The sequence below is a fragment of the Drosophila nasuta genome, chromosome 3, assembly GCF_023558535.2.
Source record: "Drosophila nasuta strain 15112-1781.00 chromosome 3, ASM2355853v1, whole genome shotgun sequence".
In the NCBI taxonomy this organism is placed as follows: domain Eukaryota; kingdom Metazoa; phylum Arthropoda; class Insecta; order Diptera; family Drosophilidae; genus Drosophila; species Drosophila nasuta.
The window spans coordinates 23,036,858-23,050,438 of NC_083457.1; the positions used below are offsets into that span (position 1 = coordinate 23,036,858).

Genomic DNA, 13,581 nt, shown 5'->3' on the forward strand with positions numbered 1-13,581 from the left:
GCTGCGTGCTGTGCCTGGAAATGAGTGAATGAGTCCATCTATGGTTGCAACAAACAAAAGCTGCCAACTGCTCCCAACCATTGCAGATGTCAACTGCAACCACAACAACAACAACAACTACAACCAAGTCCCTGAACAAGATCAAACAAAATTTCGTAATACCAACACTTTGAAATATTTAACTAGTTAGCACACGCTTCAAATGCTCTTTTCCTAGAGCAACGAAAGCTAATAAATATAGTTTTTATTATTGCAATAATAACCAACAGTATTCTGTTAAAATTTGCTAAATTGTTCTTATTATTTATTTCATTAGTATACCGTATTGTTAGTCTACCTTAAAAATAAATATAATAGTATTTTCTATCTAGTTTTTATAAATATTATTATGTATTTCAATAATCATCAAACCACAACAATACAAGTTATATTTTGATAATGTCATGGTAAACAAATATTTAACTAAGCAAAAAATTACTCAACATCAAAAATGGTTTTGTCAGCATGTGGTTTAAAATAACAAATCCCACGATTTGTCAATTTGCAAGCTAATAATGCTACTCTCGCTGACGATTGTTTAAAATAAACAAATCCAAAAATCGTTTGATATTGCGCCGCATAAACTTTTATGCACTCAAACTGCAATACAAAAAAATTTTGTGTTTTCACACAGTTGTTATCAAATAGTTTGTATTCTTTTTGGGGTAATATTATCTACGCCATTAAAAAAAAAGATATATTTTAAAAAATTGAATTTATTTGTAATTTAAATTAATGTTTTTTTTTTTTTTTCTTTGTGATACATTTTACTAAAATTTATCAAATTTTTATCCATATTTATTACTAAATTATCATTTATATTATATTGCTTTTATTACAAAAAAAAGTTCAATATTCTATTAAATTTCCATTTAACTTTACTTGCTTTATTGCTTATATTAAATTCCCAAATAACTTAAATATTCAACAGCATTTTGTAAAAGCTTGCTTAACCATTTTTATAATTTATTATTTTAAAAAAGTTCCCACTTAAAATTAAATAGAAAAATATTTATCAACATTATGTTTAAATATTGTTAACCTATTCATAATATTATTTTACCGAAAATTTTATTGAATTAATAATCCTAGGGGTTTTATCCTAACTTTTTGGATTGAAGTGAATTTTTAAGAAGAATTTTTAAGAATTTTTAATGCAATTCCAACAGAAAGTTAACATATAAACTATAAACAAGGAGTGTTTACTAAGCTTAAAGTTTTATTTATATTTCTAAGTATGCAAATTAGAATGTGTTATGAAATAAAATATTCTTAACTGGGATTTATGCTGTGAGAATTTCAAATTGTTTAATAGTTCCAAAAAGAACTCGTACAACACCTCCACACTTGAGGAGCTTTGTTGTGGGTTTTAATCTCAGGCTTGCGCACGTTTGCATTTAGTTTGAAGGACATTCTGTCTGCGCAATAATAGAATATAATTTTTGCTTTTCATTTCGGGCATTGCCAGGACGCACACATACTATTTGCAAGTTTCGAGCATATCCTAAACCCAACAACTTTATCAACGTGCAAAAGAGAGAAAATTTTGTTGTTTTAGTGGGCGCAAAAAAATTTGTGTTTTTATTTTTTAGCCACGAAAACTTAATAAACCCTTCCACAACCAAATGGGTTTGGGTATAACAACAACAAGAACAGCAACAACAACACCAACAACTGATGCAGCTGCAGCAACAACAAAAAGTGGAGCAGCAACAACAACAAGATGAACTGCAGCCAAGGCAACCGCTGCATTTACGAGTGCTTTCTGCTCGTTAGTTTGTCATCGTGTGTGGATTTTTGTTTGCTGTCTGCGTGTGTGTGGGCGAGTGTGTGTGTTGTGTATTTTTTTTACCATTTTTACGTTTTTTATTTTTTCACTTTTTACGCTTCTTTTTTGCACTGAGAGACGAGCGAGCCCCGAATGTTGAGAATGAATTGAAAATGAAATTTTATGTCAGTGTTGCAGAAAGTGCGAGTGTGTGCGGCAGCGAGTGTGTGTGTGTGAGAGGGTGTGTAGCAGTGTGTGTGTGTGTGTGTGTGTGTTTGAAAAGTTGGCGTGGCAGACAGACATATGGAGATGCCATCAGCAGCAGAGAAGGATGCGAAGGACTAAGGGCTACAAGTGTTTAGCTGGTTGATGTTGTTCTTGTTGTGGTTGTTGTTGTTGTTGTTGTTGTTGTTACTGTGACCTTGCCACACATGCATAAATGAGCAAACAGAATACAAAACGCCGTTAGCTAGGCAGAGTTCGACACGCCCACAAAAAGTTGGCTTTAAACAAATTTTGTGTTGCCTACTTCAAGGCTTCAAGCAATTTAAACGCAATTAGCTCACGATTGTGATTGCGACTGCGAATGGATTGACACAGTCATCAAATAAGCAAAACGAACAACATCTCAACATTGTATATAAAAGTCTTGCCTCCTTTCGCTTTCGCTTTTCGTCAGTTATTCCCTTTTTCCCAGGCAAGGCGAGAAAAGCGAATGACAATGAAACTTTTGTCTCGAAATTGAAATTCCTGTCAGCAAAATTTAAAGAATTTCAATTGTGAAACATTCGCAGCGCAGTTTTCCTTTGACGCCACGCCCCCACACGCCACACGCCGTACGCCTTTGCCTCAGCTTCAGTCTCGGCCTTTATTGTGCCAGCCGGAAATTAGACGAGAAATTCAAAGCGACAAAAACAAAACGCAGAGCAGAAGCAATTAGAGCCCGCCGGCTCAAACAAAGTCTCTGTGTATGTGTATTGAGAGACCAAAAGTAGGGGTTGATAGAGGGGCGATGGTGGACGGTGGCAAACAAATTAAATTTAATTAGAAATTAAATGAAAATAAATTGGATTATTTAATTAAAAAGCGCGCACTCACCTTTAAACAGCATCAACAGCAGCCAACTGATGAGCCAGTTGAGTAATCCGAAATTGGCTCTGGACATTCTCGCTGCTGGGCGGGCAAACAACATTTTGCTCGTTTTTGTATTTTCGTTTTTATTTTTATTTTTATTTTCGGTATTTTTCCCGGGGTCTTGTTAGCCCCACTTTATTGTTATGATCGTTGTAGTTGTTGTCAGTCCTCACTTAAGCGCGTAATTCGCTGTGGTCTTTTATATGATATCTTTGTTACTGTTGTTGTTGCTGCTCGTCCAATTAGAGTCAGCGTTTGAAAGAGCAACAAGAGCCCTGCCAGAAAACGCTCCAGCTGCGGAGTAAGCTAAGCGCTCACACGGGACCAATAACAAGATGAGTCGAGTAGCTTGTATCTTTTTAAATGTATATACTTGTATATATATATATATAGATTTCGATATCTATATCCTATTCGCGTGAACTTCCTTTTGGCGCTTTTTAGTGCCCGCTCAGCAGTTAATTTGTTTTCAAGATTTCTTTTCTCTTTCTCACGTAACTTTGCTTGTCTTTTTTATTTTCTTTTATTTTTGGCGCATGTAAAACTTTGTATTTTTTTGGTTTTATTTTGTGTGTGCTTTTGTTTTACTGTAAATTCAATTTGCTTGTTTTGCTTTTAAACTAATTTGCTGTTCTCCAACTTGTTTCACAGCAGCAGCAGCAGCACCAAGAACAACAAGCGCATAAATCATACGCCATGTGCGCATCGGCGAGCGCCTCAAAGTATGCAACGATTACGACACGCAACACGACACTCGCTGAATCGCACAGATACAATTGTTATTGTTGTTGTTGTTGTTGTTGATGGTTGTTGTTGATTTGGTTTAGATAACAAAATATGCGACAACGACGGAGGCCCAAGTAATTTATCTTGTTGTTTTGCGGCTTAGCACTTTCACCACTTTGGTTTGGGGGTTCAGATTCGGATTGGGATTGGGATTCGAGTTTGCAGCATCCCCACGCACCCCCCACGCACTAGTCCTAGTCGTACTAGTCCTGGGTGTGGCTAGATCAAATGTTTTGCTTTCGCTTGTTACATGCACAAAAGTTGCAAAGTGCTTTTCCTTGTGTGCTTGTTGTTTGTATTTGTTTCTGTTTCCAATGACAGTTGTTAGATTGATGGAATTAACACGATTTGATTACCGCTTTTTTTTTGTTGTTGTTCTCGACGACGTTTGGTTCGCTCTTGTTGGTTTTTTGGTTGGCTGAATTATGAATATGTTTATTGCACCTTAATCACCCAGCCATTAACTGGCCATTAACACGCACGGTTCGGCGCCATTAAGCAACTCCAAAAACCCGACACAAAAAAAGCCCACACATTAGGCTTTTAGCAGGCAGCAGGCAGCGGCTTTTGGGTTAAGCGCGTCGCAACACTGTTCGAGGAAACACACAGAACACACAGAACTTTCAGCACTTGACAACACTCTTGACAGCTCCCCCACGAACATAAATCAAAAACGCGTGCTTCGCACTCGAGTCACAGGATTGAACTGAACTGCTCGCGTCATTTTGCCGTTTGCCGTTCGTCTTTCGTCGCACGAAGTCTCGCCACTTAACGAACTCAACCGCGCTTCGGCTCGCACACGATGAAACCAGAGTCAAAGAGAGTGCAAATGTGTTTTGAGTGAGAGCGAATATTACTCTTTGGGCAAGAGCTCAGTGTGTGTGTGTTTGTTTGTTGTTGCTTTTTGGAATTATTGGTGCACGAAATTACAGCCGAACTTTGGAGTACTCTTAAGTTCCACGTAGTACTAGGAGTACACTCGTTGTGTGCTCCTTGTTGATGCTATTTTATTTGTTTATAGTTGTTGTTCTTTTTATTCGCGTTGTTGTTGTAGTTTGTTGATATTATTGCTGGCAGAGTTATTTTTCCAAATATAATATAGAATGTATTTCAATAAAACAGAATTAACTGAAACTGGTTTTCAGTTGAATATTATTTGGTTCCACTTTTGTTAAACTTATAGTGAAATATTCAGCAATAAAATGTTAATATAATTTGAAGAGGACTTTAAATTATATTTTTAAGAACTACCTATTTCAACTAAATGCTATTTTATTTTGTATATTAAATTCAAGCAAAGATTTATTGAAATTATTAATTAACTTATTAGAACCCATAACTTTTTATTTTACCAGAGTTCTTTCGAATATGCAATTTTCATATTATAAGAAAAGTCTCAATACTTTATTTTTTTGACATACTATCATCTTCTTTTTTGTTTAATTATTTTCAAATTCAATGAAATGGAATTTATTTAGAATTTTAATTTGTTTACTTTTAACGGACTCAAAACTGACCGCCTCAATTAACAATTGATGCAAACTGTAAACTTAGCAACTATGGCATGACCTAGGTCAGTTAGCCGCGCGTATAAGAGTCTGCTTATCTGCGCTCTTATACTGTCATCTGAGTGTTAGATTAAGAGAGAATTTCCTGCTTAACGTGACTGCGTACAAACTCTTAAGCTGACTGGCTAACAATAACAAAAAAGTGCATTTTTAATTAATGCTTGTAATTAGCCGCTTCTTTTCGTTTTGTTTTTTGTTTGTGTGGTTTCATTGTTGCCAAATGGCGAAAAGGCCACATAAACACACCAACACACACACACACACACATACACATAGAAAAAAGCGAGAGCGAATTCGAAGCGAGTTTCAATCAATTTGCAAAACTTTTTAATTACAAGTCAATTTCATTTAAGCAAACAAACAGATAATAAAGTCAATAGCTTATATGCTGGACTGCACACACTCACACACACACACATAGATAGCTAGTTGAAATGCTTAAATCAATTAAATTAATTAGCGCCACGAAATATTTGAACGATGCAGCGATAAGGTTGCAACTTTGTGCTCTTTTTTTCCCCATCAATTCAATTCAATTCGGTTCGATTCAACAATATTTAATTAATTGCTTGGCCAGTTACAATGCTCAACAAATAGGACAGCTGCTGATTAGGAGTGCTTGACTGCAAAATACCCTATACAACTGTATAGTTAATCGCTTAAGTTTAACAATCATTCCCATTTGTAATCCCACTCATCTCATACAGTTTGATATCTACGTACACTAGATGGCGCCACCAATTGCTCTCAAACAGTTTGTTAATTATAAGTTGTTTGTTGCAGAAAAGTTTTCGAATATTGCTGACTAAAATTACTTTATTTTGTATTCAGTTTGAAAAGAATTAATGAATTTAATAAACGAAAAGCAATAAATCTATATTTGCAACCAGCTTTAGTAAGTTCAATACGAGATAGAGAGATAAAGATATAAATTATCAGTTTTAACTATTAACTATCCTTTAGTTAAATTACATTTGTACATATTATAATAGTTGAATATTGTAGTTCATCTGAAATATAAAATCACGATATATATTGCACTCTTATAATATTCGATTATTGTTGAAAAGTTTAGAAAAAATGTGTTGGTAGATTTAGATAGAGAAAGAACAGATATGAAATTAAATTTTCCAAATGAAACCTTTTATTTTAGCTGCCTTGTGCAACCTGTTACATGCAACTGCAGCAGTCTCGCATTACTCACAAAAGTTTCCATGGCCACAGGGTATAATTAGGAGCAATGTCACTGTACGTGTATTTGTGTGCGTGTGCGTGTGTTATGCAATCGCGCTTTTGACTTATAAATACGCTGCCAAGGCCGCCGAAATTACAAGTTTTACTTAAGCCAAAAGTTGAGCTTGTTCCCGTCTCCGTCTGCAATCTATCTTCATCTCTATCCCCGCTATCTATCTCTAGTTGTGGCATGTACTTATGGTCGCAATTAGCGCTCATTTTCCATTGAGGCACGTGTCAATCGCATGCGGGGCCATGCCCCAAAGCCGATTAGAGACGCCTCCGCTTACGCAGTTGCCACAGGGTGAGACGCTAAAACCGAAAGCGAAAAGAATGTAAGTGAAAAGCAACAACAGCAAAAGCGAGCCAAAAGTAAACTTTTTAATTGAAACAATTTGTAAAAAAGACGCACAACAACAAAACTGAACTGAACTGAAGACAGCAACAAAGATTGGTGTAACAAAGTTTCGTTTCAGCCGCTTTTAATCTTGGCCAACGGCTAAGAAAATCCAAGGCTAGAGAACCTGTCCTCAACTTCTTCTCTGTCTCTCGCTTCGCTTCGCTTCGCTTTGTCTTTTTGTGTTTGTCTTTGTCTGCTGTTTGCGTGATTTCTTTATTGAATTATGCGGCTGCTTTAACACGATACCAGGATACCTCGAACCGTATTGATTTACCATATAGACAAGGGATGTGGATGGGAGGAGTGAGGGGATCGCATAAATTTGAAGCATTTGGCAAATCATTATTCGAATCAGCGTTCGCACACACAATTGGATTTTGCCAACGCGGCGCGCACAAAACAAATCAAAAATCTATTAAGCAACCCGCCCACGCGATAGCTACCCCCAAAAACCCCTCCTCCCCCTCTGTATAACCACCCCTAACTCCACTCTGCAAATTTTTTGCTTGTAGCGGATATCTTGCGGTCACGTGTCACACGAATTGCAATGATATCGCGCCACGTTGTTGACACTCGCTAAAGCGAACAATTTGACTCGAGTCGAGTTGAGTTGAGTTAAGGGTGGCTTTTGGGGTGCAGAGGGGAGGGAGATGACTTCATTAGAGCGCGCACAGTGTAAAGGCGAAAGTGAAGGCGTGTGTGAGAGAGTGAAAGTGATGACCCTTAAGCTGAAGCATTGCTCCCCAAAAGTGCCATTAATTGAAATGCCAAGTACCCCCCTTTTCTCCCACCCTGCTACTCCCACTGAATGCTTGTGTAGTCAAGGATGCATGAAAAACAACAACAACAACAACGACGAAATGACAAGCACATTCATAAGAGCATACAAAACAAAAAATATGTATTTCGATGCGCGTTGACTTTTCAAATGATTTTGATTTGTGCAGAGCTGCACCCCCACCTAGCGGCAGGTGGCGGCAGCCAAGCAGCGCCATCCACTGGGACCTTTAACAATCAAAACGAACGCATAAAACAAAAGCAAAGCAACAACAAGAACAGCACAACGAAAACAGATAGAGAAAGCGAAAACGAAAGCGAAAGCAAAAGAAATGAGCGGCAAAGTGCAATAAAAAGCAAAGCCCGCATAATTTAACACAAGTGCGCGCACTTGTCAGCTCCCCTGCTCCCCTTCACACTCAAAACCTAACCACACTCTCTCTCACACTCGCTCTCTTTCTGCACATATGTCTGCGTGTGAGTTTGAGCGTTCGTGTATGCTTATGTTTGTGTGTGTGTGTGTGTGTGTGTGTGTGCAGGGTGCAAAAGCGTCTCAATTATTTGTTTGCACTGGGATTTCCCGCACACTTTGTCTTCTGGCTGTGCGTGCGAAAAGTGGGCGTTGTCACGCCTCTTTTTATTGTGCCACAAGGCGGGCAGCAGCACTGCGACTGGCTCTGGCAGCCAACGAAAGCAACAACAACAAGCAGCATTAACATTTAAAACAATTTTCAATGTTGTAAAAATAACTGTAAAAATTTCAGTGCCACAGACAGAGAACAGCAACAACTACAACACGAAGAAGAAGAGCACATTTGCTATTTATACCCCTCTCGCTCACACACACTCTCGCTTGCTCTTCAACTAAGTGTGTTTGTGTGTCTGTGTGTGTTTGACACACGCCTGCATACTTAATACAAACAAGCAGCAACAACATTTGCCTTTGGCTTTGCTTGTTTGACCTGCCACCTCGCTCGCTCCTCCTCCGCCTCCTCCTCCTTCTCGTCCTCCTCTATTCACACTCTGCAGACGGTTTCCTAAAGCCACAACAGTTTTTCTTATCGCTCAAATGTCATCGACTGTCGACAGTTTGGCTTTGCCACTTGCCACTTGCCACAATTTTTGGCGACTGGTTTAGAACTGCTCCACTGCGACCCTCTAACCCGCCCCTCCTCCTTCTGCTCTGCCTCCCCCCTGCCCATGTCTTGGCCTGGCCAACAAAGAGGCGTTCATTTGTGAAATCTAAGCCATGCCCATGGGCGGCACTTGCGGCGTTTAGTTTGTAATTTAGCGCATTTAGTGCTCCATTTCCAGCTCGCTCTTCCAGCTTGCTTTCTTGCCATTTCGAATGCGAGTCCTTCGGCGTGTGTCCTGGCTCTGCAAGAGACTCTGAGTGTGTCTACCATGCATGTGGTTGTTCTGTGTGGCAACTCGCTTGCAAAATTTCACTTGATTCCTAATTGTTCAGAGATCCGATACATAGCACGTACTATGACAACTACTAGAATATTCAGCACGATATCTTATTTGCAGGTAATTTTCTATGATTTATGATTCAAATTTAGTCGATGTAGTATGTTAATTTATTATTAAATACGCATTTACTATATTTATTTATAATAAATAATTTCTATCTTCAAAATTATGTTGCCGTCTCATTTTATTTTCAATGAAAGTTCGTGAAACTCGCAAGCAACCTTGGAAATATTGTTGCTAAATATCTATCTATGCTTTAATATGACTGGACAGACGGACAACGGGATTTAGTCATAGGTGAATATTGATAACTAATTAGGAGCCTTAAGCTGTCTATCCTGTTAGACATCTGAAACTATTTCTGTGGAATATCCAATTAATTTCAACCGAATGTTTTATAAATGTAATATAATTTTATAATTGATAATATAATTGTAAGAGATAATAAAGCTTTAAAAAACACAAACTAACTTAGTTGAAAAGGCACTCAGTGCTATTCAGTTATTTTCAGTAGGTTCTTGTAATTGATAATATATGTTGTATGGCAATCAATATAATAACATCAATCATATAAATACATTTCCAACTGAACTAAGCGAAGTTACTAAGTAAAGATAGTAATAGTGTTGATCAATTTGGTGATTGTGGCTATTGTAGTTTTTGAAATCCAAATCTTTTTGTGAATGGACAGACAGACAGCCGGAGTTAGTGATATTAGCCCAATATTACTAAGTAATTTAGTTGTGGACGCCTTTAGCTGTCTATGCTGCTGTCCATCTGAAGATATTCCAATCTGACTACTTGTCTGACTAGCTGTCTTTCAATCCATCCTTCTTCGTAGCTGTCTCGCTATCCATCTTTTCAAACAGATTAACAACATTTGTAGAGCTTCAACCAAGAGACATCCAAATCATAAATTCGATGTAAAATCTACAAAACCCCAACTCACCATCTATTACAACAGTCGGTAATTAAAGCTCTGATAAATTGAATTAATTTGATTAAAACTCAATCAGAATGGCGTATGGCTTTCAACGAATTACCATTAATAATCAATGGCAACTAATGCAATGACCATTTGCCAAGCACAACTCCTGCAATTGCGTCCCAACTAGAGAGGGGGAACAAAATAAACGAAAGCTGAATCATAGCTAATAGTTTCCATAATGCCAGGTTGCAAAAGGGACAGCAGACAGGTGGCTGGAGACCTTTGGGAGGGGGAAAAGAAGACAGTAGAGCAGGAGGAGGAGGAGGATGGGAAAAAGTCGACAGCTGGAGTGGAGCCAGTTGCTTGGGGTCCTTCAACCACATAAATTTCTCATCAAAATCAATAGCAAATCAAATGAGACAGGCGCGGCCGAGGCCACAAAATGGATATCGAAGTCGATGTGGATGTGGATGTGGAAGTGAAATGGGAAGCCTGATGACATTGGCTAGTGTTAAAGTTAATAAATTGCCGGCAGGATTTATGGGCTGGTCGCTGCCCTTGGCGGCAATGACATTTCAATGTTTACATAAGCCGACCAACTGTTTATTTCTATATATATTTGTGGATAGTAGTACATAGTATCAACATAACTATATAGTCTGATGGTTTGGGATTGGCGCTCAATGATGATGGCTGCTTTTGCTCTGTCGCCTTCTGCGTGGCTCTTTGCATTAATTTCTATTTATGCCACGCTTCGCATGTGCCACAAACTGTGTCTAGGCATGACACTGCAAATGGTGACATATGCATTGCTAAAACCTTTTACATTGACCACGCTCCACGCTCCACACTCCCCAATCTTTCTCTCTTCCCCCTTTTTTTGGTCTTTGGCTGGCGGCTCATTTTGATTAAATCAGCCATGCGAGAAATTCAATCAGGTTTTAGCTCCCTATTTGATGGCTTTAAAAGGCTTTTAGGGCTCGGACTCTGCAACCGAATTCGAGTCGCATTCAAACCCAATGTTTGTGTGTGTGTGTGTGGCATGCTATAATATCATTTATCCAATTGCCACACACACTTTTTGACATGTCATGCGATTATCAGCATTCTGCCACATTCAATTTGCGCTCAATTTAAGTCTTTAATTTCTATAAAATTTCCCCCAAGTGCGAAGCTGATAAATAAGATATGTTATGTTTGACATTTCTGAAAATATGAATAAGAAATAGGTTGGCAACTGTTGAGTTTAAGTGCCAACGACCTCACGATGAGCTAGCTTTTTAAAACGTAAACAATAAATCTTTCACACAAACTAGTAACTTTTATTTCGCTGCTTTTCTAATGAATATCACTTCTCCCTCTTGACCTGTTATCTGTTCATTACCAAGGCTACGACGATGCCGCAAAATGGCTTGTCCCGTGTTGACCACAATGCAGGTGAGTGCATTACCAATGGAATTGTCACTATAGTCAACTTGTCTCAGCTGTTCTTCTGGCTCCTCTTCCTGCTCATCATCATAGAACTCTTGATCATCATCCAACTCCTCCTCCTCATCATCCTCATTATTGTAACGTGCTTGTATCGCATCGCCATTTAGACTGCGACTGGAGAAGCAAACTTCCTGCACAGTTCCTTCATCGTTGCTGCTGCTGCTGCTGCCAGAGCTGGAGTAGCTACTCAAGGTAGTGTTGAGTTGATCGAAGAGATTGCTCAGGTAAGCGATCGTCTCATTTGAGGTGGCCACATCGTAGAGCAAAGCGCCGCCAATGCCATTGGTGACACCCAAAGCGAATCCTTTCAGAGCAGCCAAAGCTGACGAAACCGAGCGACCATCCGGAGATCTTTCGACTCCTTGGTTGGTGACATCGCGCAGAGCGCTGCGCAGTTCACTGGGCGACAGAGGACGCAACGAGATGCGACCGGCTGCAGTTCAGAAGTTGGAAAAGTTAATAGGAGTTTACTAGCACAGTATTTTTGCCAACTTACCTGCCACAGGTGAGCTGAGAGCTGAGAGTAGAAAAAGGGCAAATGCCCAAAGAAGAATTGGCGACGATTTCATGCCTCGATCTGTTTGTTAACTGAAACAGCCGCGAGGTTCTGTGCCACTTTTATTGGCCGCATTTGCCAAAGAAAGTTACAGATTAAGTTTTGCATATATGTAAAGCACTTTTGCCCTCGTTTTCGTGACCCGCCGACAACAAAAACAATAACAATAACAACAGCAACCGGTTTTGACCTCAAAGTTCATCTATTTCGATATAAAATTATACAAGTGGCAACATTGGAATCCGCATCGCTCGACGTCGTTGCCGTGTCCCCAGAATCGGTGCTAGTTGTGTCGCTATCTGTATCTGTGGTTGTAGATTGTCGCCCTAGATTATCATAGATATCGTCGTCTTCATACGGATTGTAGACAGACTTATCATCATCATCTTCATCGATAATATTATTGGAGCGACCTTCGGTAGTTGTCAGCAAACCGTTTGTGTTGAAGCACACTTGTTGCGCATATCCGTTGCTTGTTTCACTCTCAATGCTGCTCACATTCGCCGTTATCACATCATAGATGAACACACCCAACAGCGCCTTGCTCAATCCCAGGGTATAGCCACCAAGTGCCGCAAGTCCACTGCGAACTGAGCGACCCTCGGCAAGCTCTTGACGATCGAGGAGAGCTCGAGTCTCGGCTCCACTCAGCGGACGCAGCATCAGTTGTCTACCTGGAAGCACACGCAACTCGATTGTGAGTTTGTTTTGTGGCCAGCAAAATTGTTGCCACATTCACCTGCAACTGTGGCCAAAAGCACAAACAAGAGCTGGAGCAGCAGCTGCTTTGACATCTTTGTTGGATATGCGACTTGGTCGAAGTGGACTTCTGTGATTTATATGGCATCTGGGCACATTTGAAAGTCTATTAATCAATTATTACAATTAGTCAGCGATAGTAAACTTTTCCAGTCGATAACTTTCACGACTTAAAACCTTGTTCTCGATAAGCTAGCGCCGATCGCTGGGATACACTTCAAAAAGTTTGCTTAATATTTATTTAGCCAACTACAGTAATTAACACTAAAAATCCATGTTATAGTAATAGTAATTCTCCTCGGGCACACCATCTTCTGTTTTTTCACCATCTTTTGAGTCATCAAAATCCATACTAATATTTACGCTTGACTCATCCTCAGCAAACGTTTGCACTGCAAGTGTTAGCCAAGTTAATTTAAAAAATTGATGGCCAACTATGCGATTAACTCACTTGTGAATGTCATAACCAAAAGCAGCACAAGTGCCCAAAGTGTGAATTGCAGGCGCATGATTTATTTTATGAAATCGTCTTCACTTTCAACCAGCATCAACTGAAACAGCCGTCAAGATCTGCGACAGTTTTTATACGTTTAATCAATGATTTTGTTGATATTCCACTTTTATTTTGTTGACACCAGTCTAACAACTTATTTGACATTTGTTTAT

The 13,581-nt window shown here is 39.1% G+C and overlaps 3 protein-coding genes across 5 annotated transcripts in view; all 3 read right to left on the bottom strand.

The window, feature by feature from the left end:
• The window catches only part of LOC132790373 (zwei Ig domain protein zig-8), a 77,613-nt gene extending 73,197 nt beyond the window's left edge, over nucleotides 1-4,416 (bottom strand). For both annotated transcript variants that reach the window (XM_060798870.1, XM_060798869.1), the window contains exon 1: nucleotides 2,906-4,416. In XM_060798870.1, the coding sequence (XP_060654853.1) occupies nucleotides 2,906-2,999 (94 nt within the window). In that variant the 5' untranslated portion in view covers nucleotides 3,000-4,416. The remainder of the gene's footprint in view (nucleotides 1-2,905) is intronic.
• A 7,015-nt stretch (nucleotides 4,417-11,431) lies between these two features.
• LOC132788094 (uncharacterized) lies at nucleotides 11,432-12,235 on the bottom strand. Its single transcript, XM_060795411.1, has 2 exons — nucleotides 12,097-12,235; nucleotides 11,432-12,033 (listed from the first exon to the last, which is right to left on the bottom strand). Exons 1-2 carry the CDS (start codon nucleotides 12,167-12,169, stop codon nucleotides 11,432-11,434), a joined length of 675 nt encoding a protein of 224 aa, XP_060651394.1. The 5' UTR covers nucleotides 12,170-12,235.
• A 109-nt stretch (nucleotides 12,236-12,344) lies between these two features.
• LOC132791497 (uncharacterized) lies at nucleotides 12,345-13,581 on the bottom strand. 2 transcript variants are annotated; one of them, XM_060800441.1, is made up of 3 exons: nucleotides 13,367-13,580; nucleotides 12,896-13,307; nucleotides 12,345-12,830 (listed from the first exon to the last, which is right to left on the bottom strand). In XM_060800441.1, the coding sequence occupies exons 2-3, from the start codon at nucleotides 12,948-12,950 to the stop codon at nucleotides 12,355-12,357; spliced, it is 531 nt and encodes a 176-aa protein (XP_060656424.1). In that variant the 5' UTR covers nucleotides 12,951-13,307; nucleotides 13,367-13,580; the 3' UTR covers nucleotides 12,345-12,354. The 2 variants fall into 2 exon arrangements, with proteins under 2 accessions (XP_060656424.1, XP_060656423.1); XM_060800440.1 differs by having other exon boundaries at nucleotides 12,345-13,307; nucleotides 13,367-13,581.